Source organism: Uloborus diversus, chromosome 2, assembly GCF_026930045.1.
Source record: "Uloborus diversus isolate 005 chromosome 2, Udiv.v.3.1, whole genome shotgun sequence".
In the NCBI taxonomy this organism is placed as follows: domain Eukaryota; kingdom Metazoa; phylum Arthropoda; class Arachnida; order Araneae; family Uloboridae; genus Uloborus; species Uloborus diversus.
In genome coordinates, this window is record NC_072732.1 from 186,494,949 (window position 1) to 186,507,526 (window position 12,578).

The 12,578-nt window shown below is 31.4% G+C and overlaps 1 protein-coding gene across 1 annotated transcript in view; it reads left to right on the forward strand.

The window, feature by feature from the left end:
- Positions 1-10,085, forward strand: part of LOC129217563 (crossover junction endonuclease MUS81-like) — a 28,936-nt gene extending 18,851 nt beyond the window's left edge. Inside the window, exons 9-11 of the mRNA XM_054851887.1 lie at positions 1,385-1,488; positions 3,270-3,353; positions 9,896-10,085. Of these exons, the coding sequence (XP_054707862.1) occupies positions 1,385-1,488; positions 3,270-3,353; positions 9,896-9,962 (255 nt within the window). The 3' untranslated portion in view covers positions 9,963-10,085. The remainder of the gene's footprint in view (positions 1-1,384; positions 1,489-3,269; positions 3,354-9,895) is intronic.
- Positions 10,086-12,578: the final 2,493 nt, after the last annotated feature.

Sequence of the window (12,578 nt, forward strand, 5' to 3'; positions counted from 1 at the left end):
AAAGAGTAAGTAAATGAATAACTATTAATAAAATTTAAAATGTCATATGACTTTTGTGGCAAAAAACAATGAAATTTTGCTAAAGATCTTTCTGAGGGGAAAAAATATTATTTGAGAAACATTTTCAAAAAAAATTCTACCTACATTATTTCTTTGAGCCCATAGCTGTTGCTGTTTATTCATCCTCTTTGTACTTGTATTGCCTCTTTCTGTAACTTTAGAAGAATTTAACACTTAAAAGATGTAAGTAAAAAATTCTTTAATTCACAGTGCATCTTCTTTAAATGCCACTGTGATGTAGATTTTTGCTGATTCATGTCTTTATCCAGAGCTTAAAAGATAAATAATAACAAAAAAAGGGAAAAAAAAAGACATATCATCCTCTATTTCATTTCATATTTTTGTGTGTGTTCAATAATATATTTAAATACAAGCCTTTTTAGTGTTCATATTCAAATAATTTAAAGCAGTGTTTAAATTTCCTATCATTGATGTCTGCTATAAAAATATATATGTTACCATTAAAGTATGAAATCCGTTATTTTATAGAATACCTAGTTATTTCACGGAATAACTGATCATGTCCATTAAAGTGTAAAACTATCTTATATTTCATGGTTTAACTAGTTATTTCATAGAATAACGATCTGCAGCTCGTTAAAGTGTAAAATAATCTATATCATGTATCTTGCACGACAAATACATTTACCTTCCACCCCAACTGCATTTATGAACTATTCCAGGCCATAGGCAGAGAACTTGTTTAGCGTGTTGGCGGCAGTTCATTCCGGTTAATTGATTGCTTGCACGTGCATTGCCGGCTGCTGTTTGTGAAATACTGTTTCCCCGTATCAGGTATTGAGATACATTGCAGCGTATAAATACCATTTATACGCTGCATAAATTAGATAAATTGCTCCTTTTTCATTTTAATTGTCTATCATTAGTTTATTTATAGAATACCTATAGTTATTTCATTTTAGATAAATCGTTTATTTCACACTTTAACTGCCTCTCATTAGTTAATTTATAGAATGCCTAGTTATTTCATAGAATAACTAGTTAAAGTGTCAAATTAATATCATATTACTCACTTTAATAGACACAATCAGTTATTTCATAGAATAACTAGGTATTCTATGAAATAACTGCATTATATACTTTAACGGTAACATATATACTAAGTAGGATTTCATTTCAAAATATGACTTCATTAAAGATTCTTGACCTTTTAAAGCCTCAAATCAAACTTGTAAACTTTCCTCCAAGTTTTAAACGGGAACCTTAGGACTTCTTTTTTTGTCCTTAGGTGTGAAAATTATCTATGTATTATTATTATTATTGTTATAAAATTTTGAGCTATGTTTTTCCCCTTTTTTAATAGAGCCTTACTGTGAAAGAAATGTTTGCGAAACATTTATTGCAATTTTTTGGATTATCTGTTGATAGAGCTGCTGCTATAGTTGAGCATTTTCCAACGCCTGCACTGTAAGTCTAACTTCAGATTTAAAAAATTGATTTTATGTTCCAATTTATATAAATTTACGACCCCTCCCTCCTGGTGAAAAAAATATGTTAATGCTCAATCTCTCTCTGTCTATGTTAAAAAAAAAAAAAAAAGAATGGAAATACAAGTTTTTGTTTTCTTTTTAAGGTATTTTTTATATTAAATTGCATTCAATACATTCGTAGTAATAACTATTCATGTTTTCACTGCAAAATGTTGTTGTAAACTTATTTAAGCAAGAGAAGTAAATTTTGAAGGCAATCCTTAATCTGATGAATTTAATTTTATGGAGATAAATTTAAGCAACTTAAAAAGGATAATCATAACATTCCATTTTCTTTCAAATAAATATTATACTTTCATTCTCACATTGCTTTTGAAGAAGATTGAAGTGCAGTTCAACTTTGGCAGCCCAAAATTGCTTAACGTAAAATATCGCTTGACATGAAAGACTTGTATGGTGCTGTTAGTTAACAATCTTTTAATCATTTATTCGGTAAGATGAAAGCTAGTTATCATCATCATAGGCTCTACAACCCATTGTGGATCCTAGCCTCTTCTGTGAGTTTCTTTCGGGTGGATCTATTTTTTGCTTGACCTCCAATTTGAAAATGTGATAGTTTTAAAGTCTCCTCCCAAACAATCCAGTCTTCTAATTTTTTGTCTTCTTCTCGGAGATTTACTAGCTGGTCTTAAATTTATGATTTTAATTGGAATCGCCTCGGTAGATATGCGATAGCATCTCCTGTCTATCTCATTCTTTGCAATTGAATGTATTTTGCTATGTTCATATCGTGATAGTATCTGCACAATTAAAAATTATACCTTATTCTCCTTACTCCATTTATTTCCACTTCCCCAAACATACCACGTAGAACTTTTCTTTTGGAAATTAACAAAAGAGAACATGTACTTTTCATTCATCGCCCATGTCTCTGAACCTTAAATCATAATTAGACTAATGATGATTTTATAAAGTAAAATTTTTGCATTTGTCTTGGTCAGTTTAGATTGTAAGATTTTTTCATGTCATAATAGGCTCAACTTTCTGTGATTAATCTTTTATTTATTTCTGGTCCTATATCATTCTGAGTATTTACTTCTGTCTCAAGGTATTTAACGCTGCAGATGAAATCTAGTTAACATGACAGAGTTATCATGCAAATATGAATATCGCTTTAAGTTCAACTACCACTCAGTCAAATTTGGTTTTGACAAAAATAAAAATAAAATAATAAATTAGTATATGTATAAAAACACTGCTTGTATAGTAAGTTGTTCTGTATTATATTATAAGTATAATTCCTAGGGGTCCTCCTTCATGGTATCGAGTGATGGCAAAGAGTAAAGTATAACTTGTGCCAACATTTTATTTTCTGATATGACTGGACAGGTTATTTCGCCCTCTCAATTTTAAAAAGTACTTCAAAGTACTTTGCTTTCTCAAAGTTCAGAAAGGCTTCTATTTGTCTTTAAACACTGATCCTTACGTACTGACTTAGATGCGTTTCTGTATTTTTCTCTTCGTAATAAAAAAAATTTAAGCACAAGTTTTTCTTTGTTTGTAATTTTAAAATAACTAATGGGGGGAGGGGGAATCAAGGAAGTGATTGTACATGTCCTCTCCCTCACCCTGGGGTTGTGACTTTGTTTAACAATTGGTGATAATGAGTGGAACACTTTTAATACCTTGTATAGAAATTTCCTTCGATAAGTGTAATTTAGAATTTACAGTGGTTTAAAATATGAATTTGTGTTACAGGTTTTTAGAAGCATATAATAATTGTGAAACAGAAGAAGAACAAATTCAACTGGTATCTTCTATAAAGTTTGGCTCATTTAAAAAGTATGTAGCTCTTTCATTCTTATTTATGCTAAAATGCTGTATGATAAATTACATAAACAGAGAAATACTTGTTTTTATATGTTGCAAAAAGTTGTACAAACAATAAACTGTTTGTTTTCAGTAAGTTACCACCCATTAGCCAGTGCTAAGGCACAGATACATGAAATACACCGCCAGCTGATGGAATGACTGACCTGGCGGTGTATTTCATGAATAAACTGTTTGCTTAATCAGAAAATTTTTAAGGTCTTGAGCATTTTATTACACTATGTAAATGAATGGAAATGTAAACTTTTTATTCGTGTTCTAAATCACAAAAAAATATACCTTTTAAAAATCACTGCTTTATAAAGCTGTTATCATAGTTTTTTTTAAATATTAGATCGAGTCACTAGTGCAGCCAGAACTTTCTCCTGGTGGGGAAGAAAGTCTAAGCAGATTGTATATGTTTGATTTTAGTATTACATGTTTCCTTTTTTAACGGAGCTTTTTTATGTTCATTTAATTTTAAATTATTAGTTTAAGTTTTAAATTTCTAATTACTATTTTCAGATCAAGTAACAACACTAAACAGAACAATATCTTAAAATCTTAACATCCTTAACCTCCCAGCTTACGTGACTTCTTTACTAATATGAAATGTCGCACATATTTCTCAGATACTTTTGTGAAATTTATATTTTTGATAGGTTAAATATCAAAATTATGTTGTAATTATCTGAGAGTTAATAAGTAGGCCACCTTTTTGGTAATATTTTAACTATGTTGTAGCACATGTAGTCTTTTAGTCAGGAAAAAATATCCCCGAAGATTAAAGCAGGTGATAATACAGGCAATTTTCAAAAATTGATACTCAAATTGTAATTTTCTGTTGTAAGTCAAAAACTATTTTTCAAATTATAAAATGATAAAGTTCTTGTTATTAACATTAAAAATATTAATTGAGACATTCTAATATTTGATGCAGTATTTATTTAGTTAATATAGTGGAGTCTCAAAAATCCGAGTCTAGAAAGTTCGAGGTTCCACTTAATCCGAGGTGCTTCATTCATATTTAAAATTTAATTTTTTAGTTGCTCAAAAAATATTTTGATTAAAATCTGAAAAAAAAAATTTTTGCTTCAGTAAAACTAATTAACTTCCAAAATTAAATAAGGAAAAAACATTGAAAAGTTTGTTTCAACAACTTCCAAAGAGACACGAAATATTTGGCTAAAAAATATGTCAAAGAACATATTAACATCCCTTTTGGACAGGGCCGGATTTAGGGGAGGGCAGGCCCCCAGGCTACTGCCTCAGGCCTCCACAACAAAGGGGCCCCCACAATAAAATTTTTACAAAATATCCTAACTTTCACGGGTAGAAAATATCGGATATATACATATATGTCAAAATATTCGAATATATATCAAAGTATCGTATATTTTCAAAAATATGATGATCTTTTCGAACCCTGATTAGGGGCCTCCACTCCTTCGTTTCCCCGGGGCCTCCACATTTCGAAATCCGTCCCTGCTTTCAGAGTATCTGATTGCAATAAAAAAAGTAGGTGCACTACTCAAGTTTCAAAAAGGAACTTTAAACCTTTCACAACTAACCATTTTTGTGTTATGCAAGATACATCTTGTACATATGCACTCTGATAGATACAGAAAACTTGTCAAAATGGCATTGGGCTCAGTCAAAATGCGTGTTTTGATTGCTTCAAACTGCACACATAAATACGCACTGATATCTTGAAAAACTTGTTCGGATGCAATTAAAGTGTAAATTTATGTTGAAAGTTTAGTAATAAATTTTTCGTAAAGAAAATACTTCTTTTTCTTTGCATAAGGAAGTAAAATGTGTCCCTCCTATGTTGTCCAAATAATGTTAATTTTCAATATGGAAGAATTTTCCAGATAATCCGAGCTTTCAGTAATTGGAGGTGACATGAGCACCAATTACCTCGGATTTTCAAGACGGTACTGTACTAAGCTTATTTGTATTTTAAATATTTTGTACAAATAATCAAGTACATGCGGGGCAAAGTGAAATAGTTTATTTCATTTATTTAATCATTTGCTAAATCAATTGAATATTCATTTATTAATTAATTCATTTATATTCCTTCATTTACTGATTCACTTATTCATTCTTTTATTTTCTTGTTCATTCACTCTTTTACTCATTCATTTATTTTTCTTCATACATTTGTTTAATTATTCCATTGTTTCATTTTCATTTCATTTATTTACCTAACCTTTTATTTACTGACTTATTTAATCAAAATTATTTTTTTTGTAAAGAAATAGAAAATATTTCATTTGAAAAAATTTTTATTTTTCACTTTGCCCCATGAAAAAAAAAGTGAACATTTTCCACTTTTTGGAGCTGCAAATTTACTGCCAAAATTAAAAAAAAAAATACTGTTTCAATGCAAGTTTTATTATAAAATACAATGCTCTTTATGTACTGCAATTTTCAAAGCAAATTTCCAATTTGCTCATTTTGAAAAAGCTCAGTCATCTTAACTATTTCACTTTGCCTCACATTCCCCCCACAATTAATTTTTAAACTTCCATTTAAAAAAACAAAAACAATCTGCTTTAAAACACTCAAAAATAAATAAATAAATAATAACAATGATAGTAAAAAAATTAAATAAATAAATAAAATAAAATAAAATGACAAATGGATTTTTTAAAATGTACTACAAAGTAAAAGAAATAAAACTGTTGATACATTGACTCAACTGTATACTTTTAGAATATAAAAGAGTGAAGTAACATGAAGGTTTTTAAAAACAGTTAGTCTATCTCTGAGATGCAAACAGCAGAATGCTAGAAGAATTCCAATGATTTCTAGAAGTAGGTCTAGGGAAGAGGTTAGAATACCTGAAATCAGGCGGTTGTTGTGCTACCTGGCATATACAGTAGACCCTCGTTTTACGTAGGGGTTATGTTCCACGGAAATGCCGCGTAAAACGAAACAGTGTAAATCAAGACTTAATAATAGTGTTAACATAGGGTTTAGGTTCCGTAGATGAAAAAAAAATCCATTCTAGTGATAGATTAATATCAGGGACAGCGTTAAGCATTCGCCAATGCGCCAAATACGATAAAATCGTAAAATCGGCGAACAAAATTTGAATTTGGCGAATTTATTGGCGAATAGAAAATTCTCTAAAATATACACAGAGAGAAAAAAATCCCCCTTCAGAAGTCAATCTAGATAAAAATTAAGTCCGTTCACAAAATTGTTCCACTAAAACATGTTCCACTAAAAACGGACCCATCACAAAATTCCGACCCCTAAAAACGAACCTTTCACAAAACTCCCAGACTAGCAATCTGAAAGTTGTTTTATCCTCGGAACCCTCCGAGCAGATTGAGGTGCGCGCACGCGCGTTAGCATCCATCGGATCGGAGGAAGGATGACGTTTGCCTCTCGCCTCTTTGCGTCACTGTACTTGCGCCTCTCGCTGATTGGATATCGAGTGCACAGCGTGGCTACTGAGTAAATAGTGTCGGCGGATGCCTTGTTGAATGGCACGTTTGTTTCATTGTGATCGATGTCTGAAACATCGGAGTAAGATAGGAATGCAGTCTTTACTTCGTTAAAAGCTTTTGTTTCTACTCTTAAATTTATTGAAGAATGATAAATATCACTTAAAGTTGTTTTTAGCCATTTTTTCCTTTGAAAAATTACATATCATTTGGAAAAACTACTTAATTTGCATTTTTTTCCCCTCCAAATTCCTAAAAACGGGCAAAAATATATATTCCTGGATATACCCCTGCCCTTATCTTCAAAAAATTGTCAAAAATTAAGTTATGCTTCACTTTTTGATTAAATATTTCTGCTGACAAAAATACATTTAAAATGAGTAAAAGTTAGTCTTTGACTAAAACTTTTGAAATTTGGCTAACACTTAAAAAATTTGGCAAATTTACTGGCGAACGATTCGAAATCCTTAGCGCGATCCCTGAATATAAGTAATAAGTTTAAGGTGTACTTATTCCAATACATACGCACAACATGCATAGAGAAAGCATGAACTATGTTACTGCTCATTAACACTAGAAAGACGACGTTTTCCGTATACATAGAAAGACTAGCAGTGGTCATGTTGATCGTAATACTTAAAAGATTAAAAATAATTTATTTTCAGGATTTTTAATCGTAGAAAGATTAGTTTTGATGCGTTATAAGTTCATTTAACAATTTAATCATAATATAACCTGTAAATTTGTCTGAGGCTGCTTTTTTTAGATTTAATTTTGTGCTCTATCAAGTGAAAAATAACCATAAGTAATTGATATTGCGAAAGATTAAATTTGTACAAAATAGAGGACATTTTCTAAGCATGTAATCATTAACAAGTATTTTCAACTATTCATGTGATTCATTTCTTAAATGCATAAACATCGTAATATACTTACTTTCCTTTTTTTAAACAATATTTACAAATAATCATCTTTATCACTTTGCCTGTACATGAGCAACAAACGGTCGTTTTGCAACGAGAACAAATGTTTGTAGTTTTATTTCCGCATTGTTTCATTTGACATCGTTTTCCTTTTTTCTTTGATAGAGAGGTAGAAACTTCATCATCATTTTATCAGAATCTTTTTTGTGCAATTCTAGGTTCTGAAAAAATATTGCAGAACCTAGATCATTTTCCAGAATCATTTTCATGAAAATTCTGCAAGAGTTGCAGGAATTAATTTTCTGATAAGTTTTGTTTTCCAACGGTCCTTGGCGACATCATAAAGAGAATTATGACACTGAACCCTTCAAGAACATCAAAGGAAACAAACGCCTATGTTTCAAGCAAAACACATGTTTGGTGCACAAAATAATTCCAGCACAAGTTTTTAGAACCCACCTGTTCTAAATCACCCCCTTTTCAAAACCAAAGAAATTTCATGTGTCCGGTCACATGCTTTTCAAAGTCACCTTTCTCAACTTTGGCCCCTGCTATAATAGCAGAAAAAACACGAAGCACGTGAACAACAGGTGTTTCACATTTTCCTAACAGTTCAAAGAATTGCACCTGACCAGCAGATGCTACTCCAACACTCTAATTACAAAAGAATATTACTCACCCTGACAAGTAACAAAAAATACATAGTACACATAGCTGATAAGAGAAAGGTGAACAAAACCAAAAGCATAAATACCAGCTCATTGAGCGGTCAAAATGACCGCTGTCAGTCTTTCTAGGCATAAATTTTTATAGCGACTGTAATAATAAGCCTAAAGAAATAAAAATTACTTTTGTCTGATCTTAATAAATAGTTAGGAAAAACCAATAAAGGAAAAAGAGTTTGAAAATTAAATGCAGAAAATAGGAGCGTTTGAAAATCGTTTGCGGTCAGAATGACCACCTCCGTCCTTCCAGTGTTAAAAAGAGCTGCTTATGTTATTCTTTAGGCATACAATGAAAAAATTATCTCTGTAGTTCTCTGTGGGGCATTAAGGCTTCCATGATCACTCGCTTAATTTCCATGACGGAATCTTCCTACACTAACCATTTGCCGTTGAGTAGGAATGACTCAAAAGTTTCTGTGTGAAAGCTTTTGGTTTTGCCATTGTGTGTCATTGATGTCCTCATTTGTTTTGTTCTTTCTTTGTCACTTCTCAAAATTCTTCCTGTGAACTCCAAATTGTGCAAGTTTAATAACTTCTGGAAAAAGCTCTGGAATCAATCTCAAAAAATGTCTCTTGTTGCCCAAGCTTGCCTGTTAGCATGTCAAAATACAGTTTATTACATGTTATCTACAATCTCAGGAGTTGGGATTTTGAAAGAGGAAAAATTTTATCTGTTTGCAATGCCGCATCTGCGTAAAATCAAAACTCATCCATGTAAAATAAAATAAAAGTCAAATATTAAACCCTGTATAATCGAAACCGAGTAAAATAAACCTGCGTAAAACAAGGGTCTACTGTAGCTATAAAACAAAAATTACCTCTGGGTGTATCACTCAGATAGGTGTGTTTATTGGAAGGTTGAGAAAATAAGACTTAAATGCTGTCCATAAATGTATTCCAAGTTAATCAATTTTCAAATTTAATTTTTTTGAAATTTAATGCGTTAGTGTTTTTAATTCCCCCAGATTCCCCAACTAAAAAAGAAAATAATTTCATATCAAATATACTTTTGTTTTTGAACAGTTTGTCAACGATCTTAGTTCAGTAGGAGCCTTCAAATAGCGTTTTGTAAAAGAAAGGGGAAAAGCGTGAAAAATATTTTATTTAATTTATGTAGTTTAAGGGTGGTAAGATAAAATTGTTTTTTGTATACATTTTATTTCAAATCAAAATTGGGTATTCATGTTTATAATAATATTAATGTTCACTTTTTCCAACTTTTTTTTATTTTAAGAAGTGGTGAGGCGAAAGGTGTTAGTCAACCTCTAAACGGGGCAATGGGCTCAGAAAAATTGGAAAACCCTATTCTAAACTGTCTTCCAATACTTTTTTTCCTCTTCATTACTTTTCTTTTTTTACCTTTTTCAATCTAATTTTTATTTTCATTATTTTTATTTGATTTACAGAAACATTGGTCCTGCCCTCAGTCGAGCTGTGCACCAATTTTACACTTCTTCTGGCTCCTTCAGTTGATAATTCATTTCTCGCTGTTGTATCTTATATATATTGTACACATCTCTCATGTATCATAGTGTCAAAAAATTACTCATTGAGAAATGTATAGATTCTTTAATGGATATTAAAATAAACTTTTTTGTGTTTGATCGTTTAATGAAGTTTTTAAGTAGTAAGTTAGTCAATGTGTTGGAATTTGAATTTTATGTAACTTTCTAAAGGTTGACAAAAAGGGGAAAAAATCGAAGTGAAGTAGAACAGCGTACATCATTGAAGTGTCATATGAATTGCAAGTTAATCCCAGGTATGTAACTATTTTCACCCCCAGGATTCACGTTAGGACACTGGATTGTGCTTTTCCTGCAATATTTTTTAAAATAACACTAAACAAAAATCGATTTGTATGCAATAACCACCCAAGTCCCACTTAGTATTTTGGGTCACTGTTTGAAATCCCACCTTGGATTTTTTCCTTAGCATGAGCAACACTGGATCTCATAATCGAATTTTTTCTTTGAAGAAAAGGAAAAGGCAACTGTAATTCACAACAGAAATTTATTGCATTTCTCCCCTCCAATTATTATCTTCATCTATGAAGTAAAAAATTAATTAATAGAAAACTTTTTAATGCTTTAAACCTTCCTCCAAAATAATTTGTTCCTTGTTTTTCTGATTTGTTTTTTTCAATCGCATAAGTATTGTTCACATTACTGTTTTCAAGATGAAGGTCAATTCATCCCTTGAGATCAAGCCCATATTCATCATCAGCTTTTTCATTTATATTATTTTCTGGACGAAATAATGTGGCATCAATGACTTTCTCTCCCCCCCCCCCCCCTAGAATCTTAATGAGAAAATTATATTTTAATTTTTTCATATAATTCTTTAATTGGTAGATGTTCACGTATAAGTTCTACTTACAAAAACCACACCACCGTGGAAATTTATATAGGGGTGAAACTTTGGAAGACCATATTGTACATTACAAGGGTTATTGTTAGACAATTTAAGAATGTGCACTAGCCAGCCAATGCTACAAAGAAAAAAAAAAAAGACTACATTTTAAGACAGGAACATTGCTAGCAATATGAAAAGGTGATGTCAAGTGGTATTGGACCTGGAAACGTATGTTTTAGGGATATTATGTAACCTGAAATGACAAAAGGAAAAATTAGAAAAATATATGAAACTGCAAAGTTTATCGATATTGAAAGCAAAATAATTTTGTCCAGCCGCCTCCCTGATGTTTCCATGGCATTGTTGGTGTTTCTGACTCTTCCAGTAGCACAACAGCATCGATCAGAAGATCATTTTCAAAGCTAAACCTTATTAAAAAGTGCTTATGAAATGCTAGTTCTTTCTTAATGCTTCTGTTATACCAATTGTTCATTAGTTAGCTCCAAATCTTAATCATTTGTGTCACAATCAGTTCACTCAATGATATTATCTTTGTATTCTCTCCACCAGCAACTAATTTCAGCAAATCCGTTAAATCATGAATGGAATCTCTCTCATTTTTTCAGGATCTACCAAAGAATTTTCCGTGTTCAAATGGAAGTAGCGTTTAGTAAAAAGGGTTAAAAGTAATCTTACATCAGAAAAAAAAGTTCCATCTAAAAGAGAGAATTCAGAGAAAAAAGAAAGATTTCGTTTCAGGGATAATCCATAAAGCGGACTTGGAACTACAGGTATCTGTCTTCTATAATGAAATGTCAATGGACCAAATTCCTGAAATGTGAGATTTTTACTCTTCAATATAAAATCGATGCATTTTAGACCTTGCTTCAATCATTGCCTGGGTTTTATATTGAGAGGTAAGTGGAAAAATAAATATTAGTAGGTGGAAACTCATTCAAAATTTGGGGTTGAAAAAAAAATGGCACTTTGAATTCCTCATCTTCCGAGACCGATTCCTTCCATAACTTTGGAATTTATCATGTCTGTTGCGAATTTTAACATACTATAGCAGTGTTTTTCGTTTTTTATCGAGGTTGATTTTACAAAATGGTGCTAGAGCTTTTATCAAAGATAGGTTTTTAACATGTTCTAGTATTGTAATGACTCGGTTTTTCTCAATTTGATTTTAAAAAGTGGCAGAGTAATCGAGTGAGTGTGATTGTTTACTGCAGGGGGTTCTAAAACTTGTAGACATTATGACTCCCTTTTTAGACTAAATATTTTGGAGACTCCCTTAAGCTTCACCTTCGTCTAAACCCTAAAACAATTACTAAAAACTACACTAATGGTTACGTTTTATCCTTAGAAACACAAGTAATTAGTAAAATAAACATGAATTTTTGTCTCTTGAACTATCCTCATATAAATAATAGCCAATGATAAAGTAACCCGCGTGTTTCAACGATGAAACTCGCGCCACGGCATGATAATTTGATAATATGTTTTGGTGATGTTTAACATGCAGGGAAATGCTTTATTGTGACAAGGCTGAACTCGATCCGGTGACTTAACTATTTTACTGGTTAGACTGTCATTTTAGGAGAATAAAGAAACCTAAAAATGGTCAACAATGACTTCTATGTACTGGAGTTAATGTTTAATCCACTGGAGTTAGGATTAAACTGCCAAATGCACATAGAAGCAAATTTTCACCCGTCATGCCATCACAAACGACTT